A 15,432-nucleotide genomic window follows, 5' to 3' on the forward strand; every position below is an offset into this window, starting at 1 on the left:
TTCTTTGATCTGTCCCTTCTCCTCTACCACTGCTCTAGTCTGGGTACATCTCTTATTTCGGTTCTTTAAATAATTTCCCTGCCTCTAGCCTTGTCCTTTCCAGTCTAGCCACCAACATTGTTCCACACACCATGCTCTCCTACTATCATAGCTTATGACATTCTCATTTCCTGGAATGCCTTATTCTGTTTGTTATAAGTTAGCATCTCTTTTAAAGGCATTAGTGGTAAACATTTTATAAATATTTAGAAATTACCTAACTTCTAGGTACTTTGCAGAATGCTTTGTATCTATTATTTAGTTTCCCTGACAATCCTGTGGATAAATTCTCTTTATCCCATACGTGGGACCCTCTTTTATTTTTCACTACACACTCACACACATATACAGAGAGAGAAAAAAAGAGGACATGTTCTATACCATATCTATTTACAGATATTTATTTATATAATAAGCAGGTGATTTTTTTAAAAAGACTTTAGTTTTTAAAGTAATCTCTATACCTACCATGGGGCTCAGTCTTAAAACCCTGAGATCAAGACTTGCACACTTTTCCAACTAGGCCAGCCAGATGCCCCTATACAGGTTATTGTTAAGTTAACTGTGTGAGGGGCACCATGCTTGGAAATTACTTTCTCAACCATTACTTTAGTTGATGTCAGAAGCCACCAAAATTCAAATGTAATGTTTGTGCATGTGTCAAAATTTTAAAATCCTACCCTTGCCCAAAAAGCGGTTCTAGCTGGCATCGTGCCCCTGAAGGAGGAGGGAAAGGAACTGAAATCAACAAATTAACTCCATCAAGGCAAAATTCACTGTGAAAATTTAATAGCAAGGGACATTATTGCCATACTTTAGCTGACAGCAGACTCAGCTCCTGAGTGAAACAGTATTTAGTAATTGTGAAAGAGGGGCAGAGTGGAAAGCATGTGTCCTTATCATAGGCCCAGATTCACTTTTTGTGGCTTATGTCAATAAAAGTGATCTGTTGTGGCCGTACAAATGCCAGCCACTTCAATTGCTTAGCGTGCAATTGAGCAGTCCATTTATATGTTATCTACAACACATTCCTGGGTGTACTTACTTCAACTAAAGAGTCCCTGGAGTCTGCCCAGTTGGCTGGTTTCTAGCATCAGCAGTTCAATAGTAAACTGGTTTGCAATTTGATCTCTTCAGAGTTTTTGGCCTGTGGTAAGAGCAAATAAAAGAAATACATTCTTGCCTTTCTACCTTGAGTTAATCTTGGGGACTTTGCCAGGTTTTTCCAGTCTATTCGATGTTGACATTTTGTCTGCACGTGTTCTTTCCATAGTGTGGTATGGGTAGCATACTTAACTGATATTCTCTAGCATGATGCAAATCAGGAGGCACCACACTGCATTTCCTATCCCCCAAAAGACACGGTTTTTCATTTGAAATTATGTGTGTGTAGTTTACATATTACTGTTTTTTTAAGATTTATTGATTGATTGATTGATTGATTGATTGATTTATGATAGACAGAGAGAGAGAGAGAGAGAGAGGCAGAGACACAGGCAGAGGGAGAAGCAGGCTCCATGCCAGGAGCCCAACGCGGGACTCGATCCCGGGACTTCAGGATCGCGCCCTGGGCCAAAGGCAGGCGCTAAACCGCTGAGCCACCCAGGGATCCCCATATTACTGTTTTTTTTTTTTAAAGATTTTATTTATCTATTCATGAGAGACACAGAGAGAGAGGCAGAGACACTGGCAGAGGGAGAAGCAGGCTCCATGCAGCGAGCCCAATGTGGGAGTCGATCCCAGGACCCCAGAATCACACCCTGAGCCGAAGGTAGACGCCCAACCACTGAACCACCCAGGCATCCCTGTAGTTTACATATTAATTTTATAATGTATTCAAGCAGTAGACGACTATGTCAAATGTACCCTGACAAGCCTTTTTTTGAGGGGACGGTTGTTAGCTGTAGAATATAGTTTGTGTTTGCTGATAGTTTTATTAAACCACTTAAAAATCACGCATTCCTCTAGTAATTTGTATAATAGGCTCAGCATTCTATGGTTCATTCTCTTCACAAACACGAATAGCATTCTGCTCTTCTGTAGTAAGCATGACATAATCTGTAATGATTCACTGAATTTTTGAAGTACTTTAAATAACTTGCCCAAAGTTTTACAACTAACATGTGACAAATTCAGATCTCTATCTGACTTGTTTATCTGAGTCTAAAGCCTATATACTTAACTGTAAATTTAGGGGTACTTTCTTCTATTCTCTTATATGTGATTATATGTATATAAATAGATGGATTTATATATGTATACATATATATGTATATATATTTGATAATTGCCTGATTATCTTTCACGTAGACAAGTTTATTGAGGATTGATACTGTGTCTTTTGACATGAGTATCTGGTACCTGGCATAATGTACACACAGAGTTGATGTCAACTAAGCGTTGGTTGAATGAGTCTTAGTATGACTAAGAAATTAAGGGAGACTTGTGTTTAAAGAAGGAGAAAGTTTGTTTTTTTTTTTTTTTTTAATTTTTATTTATTTATGATAGTCACACAGAGAGAGAGAGAGAGAGAGGCAGAGACATAGGCAGAAGGAGAAGCAGGCTCCATGCACCGGGAGCCCGACGTGGGATTCGATCCCGGGTCTCCAGGATCGCGCCCTGGGCCAAAGGCAGGCGCCAAACCGCTGCGCCACCCAGGGATCCCAAAGAAGGAGAAAGTTTAAAAGAGGTCAATAAAATGAAGATTGAGAAAAAGTCATTGGATTTCATAACTAGGATTTACCAGTCTGATTAGTATTATCGTTATTATTGGGAGTTGAAGTTAGATGACAGAGATGAGGAATGGGTGGTAATTGCTTGGATCGGGTTTTGTCATAAAGGCTATGGCAGAGAGATGATAAGTAGATCATGAAGACTATAAGATGCTGATGAAAGGAAGGAGAATGCTAATTTTAGAGGATAATGAGTTAAAAGAACTTTTCCCCCCAAACTGGGAAAGCCTCTACGATAGTGATTAAGAGCAGGAGCTTTGAAATCAGACCCTAAATTCCACACGGTAGCTGTGTGGCTTTTGGTGAACTACCTTAACTCCTTAAGCATCATTTGCAAAATAAGGAAGGTAATAGACTGACTTATTATAAATTGCTGTGAAGATTAAATGATACAACATATGTAAAGTCCCTAATTTGATGTACATAGTAAACTTTCAGTAAATATTCACAATTATCACAGGTTTTGCAGGCAGAAATATTGTCAAAGCTATCTATCTTTTCCTTTATGTTTGATGCTTTCTGTGTCTTGTTTAAGATGATTTCCGGCCCAAGATCATATTCACTGGTATTATCTTCTTTTTTTGTTTATTTATTATTTTTTTAAAGATTTTATTTACTTATTCATGAGAGACACAGAGAAAGAGAGAGGCAGAGACACAGGGAGAGGGAGAAGCAGGCTCCATGCAGATAGCCTGATGTGGGACTCGATCCCGGGACTCCAGGATCATGCCCTGGGCTGAAGGCAGATGCTAAACCGCTGAGCTACCCAGACATCCCTTTTTTTGTTTATTTTAAAAAAATATTTAATCTCTTCTCCCCGTGTGGAGCTTGAACTCATGACCTGGAGATCAAGAGCCACATGCTCTTCTGACTGAACCAGCCAGGCGCCCTGGTTAAAAGCCTTATTGTTGAGGCACCTGGGTGGCTCCTTCAATTAACTTGTCTGCCTGCGGGTCAGGTCTTAGTCCCAGGGTCCTGGGATCAAGCCCAGCATCCAGCTACTTGCTCCACAGGAAATCTGCTTCTCCCTCTGCCCTTACCCCCACTTGTGCTCTCTGACCTTCTCTATCTCTCTGTCAAATAAATAAAATCTCTATTTTTTTTAAAGATTTTGTTTATTAATTTATGAGAGACACAGAGAGAGAGGCAGAGACACAGGCAGAGGGAGAAGCAGGCTCCATGCCAGGAGCCTGAGGTGGGACTCCATCCCAGGTCTTCAGGATCAGGCCCTGGACTGAAGGTGGCGCTAAACCGCTGAGCTACTCAGGCTGCCCAAAATCTTTAAAAAAAATAAAATAGGGACGCCTGGGTAGCTCAGTGGTTGAGCATCTGCCTCCAGCTCAAGGCAGGATCCTGGGTTCAGGGATCGAGTCCTACATCAGGCTCCCTGCCAAGAGCCTGCTTCTCCTTCTGCCTATGTCTCTGCCTCTCTCTGTGTCTCTCATGAATAAATAAAATCTTTTTTTTTTTAAATAAAATCTTTTAAAAAATAAAATAAAAGCCTTATTGTTTTACCCTTTTTCAAATCCAAATTATCTGTAATTATGTTATATTTATTTTTTTCAATATTTTTTTAAGTAATCTCTACACCCAGCATGGGACTCAAACAAGACCAAGATATTGCATGCTCCCCCGACTGAGCAAGCCAGGCACCCCTATAATTATATCTAAAAGGTTTGATTTCTCAATTAAAAGACAAAGATTGGCAAATTAGATTGAGAAGACAAAACCCTAATATATGTTTTAAATATAAGGACAGAAAAAAAAATAAAAAAAATAAAAAAAATAAATAAATATAAGGACAGAAAATTTGAATGGAAAAGGATATGTTTCATATAGATTATTTCTTACATGGTTTCTATCATTGGTGTCATGCTTTTGGAAAGGTCATTTTTCACTCTAACATGGATAAGATGACCCATATCTTTTATTTATAGTTTTATTTTATTTTTTAAAAATTTTATTTATTTATTCATGAGAGGCACAGATTGAGAGAGAGAGGCAGAGACACAGGCAGAGAGAGAAGCAGGCTCCATGCAGGGAGCCCGACGTGGGACTCGATCCTGGGTCTCCAGGATCACACCCTGGGCTGAAGGCGGCACTAAACCGCTGGGCCACTGAGGCTGCTCTATAGTTTTATTTTTTAATAGCTTCATTGAAATATAACTCACAGACTATAATTCAGCCTTTTAAAGGGTATAATTCATTGGTTTTTAGTATATTCACAGATAATTGCAATCACCACCACAGTTTTTTATTTTTTTTTATTATTTTTATTTTTTTTATTTATGATAGGCACAGAGAGAGAGAGAGAGAGGCAGAGACACAGGCAGAGGGAGAAGCAGGCTCCATGCACCGGGAGCCCGACGTGGGATTCAATCCCCGGTCTCCAGGATCACACCCTGGACCAAAGACAGGCGCTAAACCTCTGCGCCACCCAGGGATCCCACCACCACAGTTTTAGAGCATTTTCATCAACTCAGAAAGAAACTCCAGGGGCAGCCCCGGTGGCGCAGCGGTTTGGCGCTGCCTGCAGCCTGGGGTGTGATCCTGGAGACCTGGGATCGAGTCCCACGTCGGGCTCCCTGCATGGAGCCTGCTTCTCCCTCTCCCTCTACCTGTGTCTCTGCCTCTGTGTCTATGAATAAATAAATAAAATCTTTAAAAAAAAAAAGAAAGAAAGGAAGAAAGGAAGAAAGGAAGAAAGGAAGAAAGAAAGAAAGAAAGAAAGAAAGAAAGAAAGAAAGAAAGAAAGAAAAAGAAACTCCATGCCCCTTAGAAACCCCATCAACCCTGGCCCTCCATTCCCCTAGCCCAAGCAATTGCGAATCTACTTTCTCACTGTAGATTTGCCAATTTTGGATATTTCATATAAAAGTAATATATAATATGTGAACTTTTTATGACTACTTAGCATAATGTTTATAAAGTTCATCATGTTGTAGCCTGTATTAGTACTTCATTCGTTTTTATGACCAAATAATACTCTACTACTGTATGGATCACTGCGTTTTATTTTTCTATTCACTAGCTGATAGACATTTGGGTCATTTCCACTTTTGGCCTATTATGAATAATACTGTTATAAGCATTTATGTACATGTTTTTGGATATGTGTTGGACATGTTTCCATTTCTCTTGGGTATATGCCTAGGAGTGGAATTGCTGGGTTATATAGAACTCTGTATTTTTTTTTTAAGATTTTATTTATTTATTCATAGAGATGCAGAGAGAGAGAGAGAGAGGCAGAGACACAGGCAGAGGGAGAAGCAGGCCCCATGCAGAGAGCCCGATGTGGACTCGATCCCGGGTCTCCAGGATCATGCCCTGGGCTGCAGGCGGCGCTAAACCGCTGTGCCCCCGGGGCTGCCCTAGAACTCTGTATTTAATTGAGAAACTGTCAGACCATTTTACAAAGTAGCTATGCCAGTTTATATTCCCACCAGAGGTGTATAGGAATTCAGTTTCTCTATATCCTTGCCAGCAGGTATTATCTGACTTTTTTATTCTAACCATTCCGTTGGACGTGCAGTGGAATCTCATTGTGGTTTTGATTTGTATTTCTCTAATGACTAATGATGTTGAACATCTTTTCATCTGTAGGGAGTGCTGCTTTAAATTCTATGCCCTAGGCATCTCACTTGGCTCAGCCCTGGTTCTGGCTGGCCCTGTCTGAAATCAGAACTGTCCTCATAATACTATAAGATTTTGTCTTTTCACTTTCATTTGCTCAAGTGTGCAGTGAAGCTTTCTAGAGACAGCATAATTTTAAAATATATCAAATGCAGATACAAACACTGTCTTTTAATCTTTTAAGCCAAACATTAAAGAGATTTCCAAAAATACAAAGCAGTACTACTCTTCTAAGTTTTTGTTTTGTAAATGCAGTTTCCTTAAATGAAAAATATTTATGTTAATGTGTAGTAAGTTTATTATTATTATTAAATATTTCATTTATTTATTCATGAGAGACACAAAGAGAGAGGGCAGGAGGCAGAGACCCAGGCAGAGGGAGAAGCAGGCTTCATGCAAGGAGCCCAATTTGGAACTCGATCCCAGATTCTGGGATCACACCCTGAGCCACAGGAGACGTCCAGCCGCTGAGTAGTTGGGACCCAGGCATCCCATAGTATTATTTTTGATTAATTGAATACTTTAAAATTTCTGTTTTAATTTCTAATACAGTATATACTGTACTATGGGCTATTTATGTGGACTATAGCCCGTATAAACAAAAGCTCTTTGGGATCCTTAATAATTTTTAAGATTATAAAAGAGACCCTGAGATCAAAAAGCTTGAAAACTGCTGATCTAGTCTAATATTATTGAACACTTTGGAAATTGCTGCTGTGGACAAGAAAAGGGATTAATAAAAAGGTTGCTGAGGTAGATGTGCAATCTCATATGAGACTAGTAAAACAAGTTTGTAGTGGTTAGTGAGAACAATCAAGAATTTAATTATTTTATCCTGAGAAGTTTAGCTGCCTAGCTGATGAAAGTAGAAAAAGAGGAGAGGAAGATTACTCAAAATTATAGATAGGCAAGGTAGGAATAAGAAAGATGAGGTAGGGTAAGTGAATCTAGGGTGTCAGTGAAGATGCTGGAAATGGCGGAGCATTTGTTCTATGGGGATTTAAGGGGGTAAGAGAATACAGAAGAGATCTGATAGGTCTAATAAGTAATAGGAGAAAATATTTTAATTTTGCTATGTAAATAAAGGCCAAAGCAGCAGGAAGAAGGTACTATGAGAATTTAGGATATAGGTAGAATGGTCAGATTTAAGAATCAACCTCAGTTGTCAAAAGTTTAGTTCCTTTATCACCTTTGACTCTTAAGAAAAGATTAAGTAGGAGCCTTCAGACTTAGGCTTACCAGTTTCAAACTTGCCACTTGTTGTAATGTTCACATCATTTACTGTTTATAAGCCCCAATGTTCTCATCTGTAAAATGAGGCTAAAAATCACACTGACTGTAAGAGTCCTGAGGAACAGATGAAATATGAATGAAATGGCATGTTAAATTTCTCATAAACTATAAAACATTCTGCAAATATGTGGTATAATAACTATATACTTGTCATTTTCCTAAGCCTTTCCTTTTTCCATTTCAGGCAGAACTCAAAAGCTTGATGGACAACGCTTCTTCTTCCTTTGAATTTGCTAAAGAACTCATCAGGCACAATCTGGTGAATAGCAGTTTCCTGTTTTGACTGAACTGAGCTTATCCTACTTCAGTAATATCACAGCAGTTAGATGGATGAATGAAGGGAGATATTGTAGCAGATACTTCTCTACTCCAAGTGGACTCCTCCTTTCTATGGGGGAGAGAAAATTAAGTTTCAGATATCAGATCCTTTCCTCAAGGAAACCCTTACTGGGAGGGCAGTAATACATATATAACATTGAGAAAGAAGTGCAAGGTAGTGTAGGTCCAAGTGTTCATTTTGTTGGCAAAGACCAGGGAACATGTAACCCCTGTGGGTTAAAATAAACAGGAAGGATTTTCTGGTGGAAGTCCAATTTGAGTTCATCTTTGAAGGATGGCTGAGATTTAGAGGGTTCGTTGAAGTCAAGGATATGGAGTTTGAACGAAAATGACATATGTGAAAGGGTGTGAGCATGCTAAGCTTAGTAGAACAGAAGGTGTGTGCTGGGGCATAGTGAAAAAAGAAGGTCTTAGTGAAAAAGTGAAGAAGCAGTCAGTTTTAAGGCTGGATTATGATGGCCATAGGTAAAATCATGTTCACATTAAGTTTAATTGATCATGCAATATTGTGGTTACAGAGCAACTGCTTTCAACTCAGACACCTGTAGACATTGGGAAAATCACATAATATTGCTGAGTTTCAGATCCCTCATCTGAAAATGGTATTAATAATAGCTACACCTTTTCCTTCTGATTTCTCTATTCCTCTCTACTACTAGTTTTCCTGGTACCATGATGAAACCATAACTGCTTTAGACTCCCTCCTCTCCTTTTTATCTGATACCTGATTGTTCACTTAATCCTCTTGATTCTTTTTTGGCAAAGTCTTATATTTATTCCATTCCTTCTCTAATTCAGGCCTCCATCACAGATATAATTTTCTCTGGATTGCTTGTTTTATGAGCTTCTGCCTCTTTTCACTTCTTGTCTAGTTTATCAACTTAAATTTTTGTGGAGAATGATGTGTTAGAGAGAGTAGTCTGGAAATCAAGCTTGAAGAGAGATCAAGACTAGAGAGTAGGTTCAGGAGTTTCATAAGAGAAGTGATAGCTTCAGTCTTGACAACTATACACGGAAATAAGGATTAAAAACAGAGAAAAAGATGGTCCCAAAAGAGCATCTGTATTTAAGGAGCTGAAGGAAGGAGAATAAGCAGATAAGACAAGAAAGGGGAGATGAACAAGCACCCAAATAATGCAATGCCATTTACAACTGCACATTTTAATCACCTGGGAGGTTTTTAAAAATAATGATGCATGGGCTCCACCCCCCAGAGATTTTTTAATGATTGGGCTAGGGCTTAGCTATCAATATTTTTCTTTAGTTTTCCCAGGTGGATATAATATACAGCCAGAGTAAAGAACCACCATATGTATATATGATTAGAAGGGGTATATCAGCTAGCAAATAGAGATTAGCCTTGGAAAGTGGGATTAAAGAGGCAAGTGAGAGTATGCAAATTGTCCTTTTTCCTTTTGTAAAACTTACATATATAAGTTTTTTTCCCCAATGATTACATACCACTTTTACAGTTTAAAACAAAGCCTAGATATACTGAGCAATATAAATGATTTTTCTGAGCATTGGCTTTTGTAGTCAGACTTAAAGTCAAAATCAAGCTATACCATGTACTAGCTTTGGACCTTTGGGTGAATCCCTTAGCATTGTTGAGACTCAGTGTCCTCGGGGAAATTACAGTACCTACCTTATTTTCTTGTGAGGATTCAATGAGGTAATGTATATAAGATGCTTTGCACAGTATCTAGCACATATAGTAAGCATTTAGTAAATCATGCTTTTGTGGTCATTCTATGGCCATCAGTGTCTAAACTACAGACACATCATTGAGCAAGAGGACAGAAGAGTCCATTGAATTGGTCATAGGGATTAATTCATGACTTGTGAGGGTAAGTTCACTAGTGTGCTAAGAACAGACTTAAGGAGTGAAGAACAATAAGGTTAAAGCAGTAAGCCACGCACTTTTGAAGTGTGGCATTGAAAGGAAGGAAAAACAGGGCACTCTCCAGGCAGAATGATGGTGCCGAGAGAAAGAGCAAAAACCCTTGTGAATGTTTAAAGTTGAGAAGTAACACCAGGACTAATGAAGGTAGAATAATTAATAGAGAAACAAGATCCAGGTCGAGTTAAAAGTTTTGAGATAAAAAGAAAAAAGTTTTGAGATCTACAGATTGGGAGAACAAACATTGTCAAAATGTCCATACTACCCAAAGCAGTCTACATATTTAATGCAATCCCTATCAAAGTACCAACAGCATTTTTCACAAAAGTAGAACAAACATTCCTAAATTTGTATGGAACTACATGAGACCCCAAGTAGCCAAATCAATCTTGAAAAAGAGGAACAAAATTGGAGATATTCCAAACGCAGATTTCAAGATTTACTACAAAGCTGTAATAATCAAAATACTGTGAAACTGGCACAAAAACAGACACGCAAATCAACAGAACAGAATAGATAGACCAGAAATAGACCCACAATTATATGGTCAGTTAATCTTCGACAAAGGAGGCAAGAATATCCAATGGGAAAAAGTCTTTTCAACAAATGGTGTTGGGCAAACTGGATAGCTACATGTAAAAGAGTGAAACTGGACCATTCTCTTATACTACACACAAAAATAAATTCCAAATGGGCTAAGAATCTAAATGTGAGACCTAAAACCATAAACATCCCAGAAGAAAGCACAGGTAGTAATCTGACGTCAGCCATACATTTTTCTAGATATGTCTCCTGAGGCAAGGGCAACAAAAGCAATTAAACTATTGGGACTACATCAAAATGAAAAGCTTCTGCACAGCCAAGGAAACAACAAAACAAAAAGATGATAGCCTATTGAATGGAAAAGATATTTGCAAATGGCATATCCAATAAGGAGTTAGTATCCAAAATGTATAAAGAACTTAAACAACTCGGGGCACATGGGTGGATCAGTTGATTAAGTGTCTGGCTCTGGATCTCAGTTTGGGTCTTGATCTCAGAGTCATGAGTTCAAGCCCCACCTTGGGCTCCACACAGCATGGAGCCTACTTTAAAAAAAATAAAAAATAAAAAAATATAAATAAATAAATAAATAAATAAATAAGAGAACTTCTACAATTCAGCACCAAAAAAACCCCAAAAATCTTTTTAAAAAAAATTTTTTATTGGAGTGCAATTTGCCAACATATATAGCATAACACCCAGTGCTCATCCCGCCAACTGCCTCCCTCATTGCCCATCACCCAGTCACCCCAACCCCCCACCCACTTCCCCTTCATTTCCCAGAGTTAGGTGTCTTTCATGTTTTGTCACCCTCACTGATATTTTCACTCATTTTCTCTCCTCTCCATTTATTCCCTTTCACTATTTTTTATATTCCCCAAATGAATGAGACCATATAATGTTTGTCCTTTTCCGATTGACTTATTTCACTCAGCATAATACCCTCCAGGTCTCCACCTTGTCGAAGCAAATAGTGGGTATTTGTCGTTTCTAATGGCTGAGTAAAAACCCAAATAATCTAATTTAAAATTGGGCAGAAGACATAAACAGACATTTCTCTAAAGAAGACACATACAGATGGCTAACAGACACATGAAAAGGTGCTCAACATCACTTCCCAGCATCATCAGAGAAATGCAAATCGAAACCACAATGAGATGTCACCTCATTGCCTATCAGAATGGCTAAAATCAAAAGCACAACGAACAACAAATGTTGGCAAGGGTACGGAGAAAAAAATACTCTCATGCACTGTTGGTGGGAATGCAAACTTATGTAGCTATTCTGGAAGACAGGAGGATCCTCAGAAAATTAAAAATACAATTACCATGTGATGCAGTAATTCCACTACTGGGTATTTGCCCAAAGAACATGAAAACACTAATGCAAAAAGATACACGCATCCCTATGTTTATCACAGCATTATTTACAGAGGCAAGATATGGAAGCAACCCAATGTCCATCAATAGATGAATGGATAAAGAAGAGGTTTTATATATGTATATGTATATGTATATATATATATATATATATATATATATATGTATATATATACACGCACACACACACACACACACACACACAAATAACCTATGATTTCACTCATGTGGAATTTAAGAAACAAAGAAAGAAAAAAGAGACAACCCAAAAAACAGACTCTTAACTATAGAGAACAAACCAATGGTTACCAGAGGGGATTTGGTGGGGGGATGGGGGAAATAGGTGATAGGGATTAAGAATGCACTTATGATGAGCACTGAGGAATGTATAGAATTGTTGAATCACTGTATTGTACACCTGAAATTAATATAACACTGTATATTAATTATACTGGAATTATTTTTTAAATCACAATATCAAGAAAACAGGTAAAAGAATCTTGGCAAAAGAAGGGAAAATCTCAGACAAGGAAGAATCATGAAAGATGATGACCAAGTAGATATTTTTGAGTTACAAAAGAGAGATTAGGTAGTTCATGCCTGATGGCCTTGATTTCTATATATTTATTTGTGAAACAACTTGCTCTTTGCCAGACACTGTGCTAGGCTCTTGGTACATAGCAGCACACAAAACTGCCTTTCTGAATGGTATTTTTGTTTTAGCTCATCTCTATAGCATTTACTGTCGTGTGACAATATACTTACGTGTTTGCAGTGTGAGGCTCTCTCCCCACTTGAGTATAGCCTATGTAGTGACAAGGGAGTGATCCATTCCTGCTGTAATCCCAGTGCCTGCTACAATCCCAGGCATATAGTAGGTGCTAATGAGTATTTACTGAGTTAAATGTTACCTACTATGTACCACACATTTAGCCCACTTTAACTCATTCAATCATAATAATCCTGAAAGGTAGACATTATCAGCACTATTTAGAAATGAGGAAACAGGCTCGGAAAAGTTATATAAATTCCTTCATGGAGTTTGTTCATTTATTTGTTCTTAGTGAAAGAGAGAGTGAGCAGGGAGGACCAGAGGGAGAGAGGGAATCCCAGGCAGACTCCATGACTAGCAGAGCCTGATGTGGGGCTCCATCCTACAACCCTGAGATCATGACTTGAGCCAAAATCAAGAGTTGGATACTTGGGCACCTGGGTGGCTCAGTCAGTTAAGCCTCTGCCTTTGGCACAAGTTATGATCTCAGGGTCCTGGGATGGAGCCTCATGTTGGGTTCCCTCAGCGGGGAGTCTGCTTCTCCCTCTGCCCCTCCCCCGGGGTTGGGGTCTCTGTCTCTGTCTGTCTCTCTCAAATAAATAAAATCTTAAAAACAAAAAAAGAGTTGGATGCTTAACCAACTGAGCCACCCAGGCGCCCCCCCTTTGTGAGTTTTTGTTTTGTTTTGTTTTAAAATTTTATTTATTTATTCATTAGAGACACAGAGAAAGAGAGATAGAGAGAGGCAGAGACTTAGGCAGAGGGAGAAGCAAGCTCCATGCAGAGAGCCCAATGTGGGACTCGATCCCTGGTCTCCAGGATCACGCCCTGGGCTGAAGGCTGCACTAAACCCCTGAGCCACCCGGGCTGCCCTTTGTGGAGTTTTTGATACAGATTATCTGTCTAGAAAAAAGTTTTATTATTAATTTTTGGGTACTACAAGAGTTTTCTGCAGTTCTTGTGAAAAGGAAATGTATAATAGGCTTATGCCTTTATTCTGTTTCTTATAATTTTAATAAATAGCTTGTTTTCAATGGGGTCAAGGTCATGTGTATACTGAGAACTTCAGAAATATATTCAACCTTTCAAAGAATAACTGAGTGCCCAGTTATAAGTTGTATCTCCTTAATTAAACATTTCCACCAATAAATGTATTCATACTTATTGCCATAATAACAGACTCACTCTATCTATCTCTAGGTGGTTTTTCGAGGAGGTGAAGGGGCTTTGCAGGTTTTGCCTCCTCTGGTTGATGTCATTCCTGAAGCTCGGTTAAACTTAGTGATTTACTACCTTCGTCAAGGTAAGAATAATTTGTTTTGGTCTTGCTTATAATGAGATATTTTAGAACATCTAATCTCTAGCTGAAATTCATAGGAGGGAACAAATTTATTGGTGCTTATTTGTTGTATCTTTTCTCTTTATCCTCTCTTTCCTCTTCTCTTGCTTCCAACCTTTTCCCTCATTCTGTTTTTCTTTTTTCCTCTTCTTTTTCTGTCTTTTTGTTCTCTAACCATTTTATTTCAGTTTTTTTTTTTTCTATTTCAATTTTTGTACTGTTTCCCCCTCCCCTTTCTTGTGGTTCTTTTTCTGGTGTTTCCCTACCTATAGTGCACATCTACATTTTCTTGAGTCTTTTTTATCAACTATTTTTTATTTGCCTTGGTTGTCTGCCTTTCTGTTTCTTTGTACTTCCAGTTTCTTATGAGAAATATTATGATTCAAAGAGAATGTGGTATTCACTGCCCCTAAGTAAGGTTAAAAATGTTAGACATATGCCTAAGCAGTCTTCGATCTAACAGTTTTGAGTATAGGAGAGTAGCTACCATGCATTGGTGGTAGCACTGTCATGGGCCTTGTACTAACAGTGTGGGCCTTTTTAGGTAGAAAACATGGTAAAAAACAACCAGACAACATATTCCTCATCGAGGAAAATGTGAGTGTTTTTTTTTTTTTAAAGATTTTATTTATTTATTCATGAGAGACAGAGAGAGAGAGAGAGGCAGAGACACAGGGCAGAGGGAGAAGCAGGCTCCTCACAGGGAGCCCGATATGGGACTTGATCCCGGGGCCAGGATAATGCCCTAAGCTAAAGGCAGACGCTCAACCTCTGAGCCACCCAGGCATCCGGAAAATGTGAGTGTTTATTAAAATAAGAACATGAACTTGCAAACAGTTCTATTTGATATATAAGCACAAAGAAATAGGCATTTGGACAAGAATTAAATATCTTTTATATTTTATAAATTAATTTTTATTGCAAAATTTTTCAAATTCTAAGCAAAATAGTCAAAACACCCAAAATGAACACCTAAATAATAATTTCAGTTTCAAACAGTCTTCAAAATATTGCCATTCATTCATCCATTCTCCCTGTCCCTTTTTACTGCTAAAACGTCTTAAAGCAAATCCCAGACTTCCTGTCACATACTTTATATTGTCTTTTAAAAAAAATTGGTCGTTTTACTTATAGAATTACAATGCCATTGCTATATAATACTCAGTCCATATTCTTGAGAATTTTTGTAGGTGCCTCATAACTTACAGGTTTCCTAAGATATTTGGTTATCTTTAGGATAATTACTCCACATTGAACTTGATGGAGAGTTAGAAGACAGATAGAACAAATCATACTTCCCACGAACATTTGAATACTAAAGGATCTTACCTTTTCAGGACTGTTTCAGAGCAGTTTGTTGGAATACAGACTAGTCTAGCTACTTATTTCTTGTATTTCAGATGATGTACAAGAAGCTTATAACTTAATTAAGGATTTGGAACCTACTACTCCTCAGGTATTTG

At 38.3% G+C, this 15,432-nt stretch overlaps 1 protein-coding gene across 3 annotated transcripts in view; it reads left to right on the forward strand.

Annotated features, from left to right (window-relative positions):
• The window catches only part of IFT56 (intraflagellar transport 56), a 53,164-nt gene that overhangs the window by 18,193 nt on the left and 19,539 nt on the right, over positions 1-15,432 (forward strand). For all 3 annotated transcript variants that reach the window (XM_072777366.1, XM_072777365.1, XM_072777367.1), the window contains 3 exons: positions 7,882-7,956; positions 13,831-13,933; positions 15,370-15,425. In XM_072777366.1, coding sequence (XP_072633467.1) covers positions 7,882-7,956; positions 13,831-13,933; positions 15,370-15,425 — 234 coding nt within the window. The remainder of the gene's footprint in view (positions 1-7,881; positions 7,957-13,830; positions 13,934-15,369; positions 15,426-15,432) is intronic.

The sequence above is a fragment of the Canis lupus genome, chromosome 15 (assembly GCF_048164855.1).
Source record: "Canis lupus baileyi chromosome 15, mCanLup2.hap1, whole genome shotgun sequence".
Taxonomy (NCBI): Eukaryota; Metazoa; Chordata; class Mammalia; order Carnivora; family Canidae; genus Canis; species Canis lupus.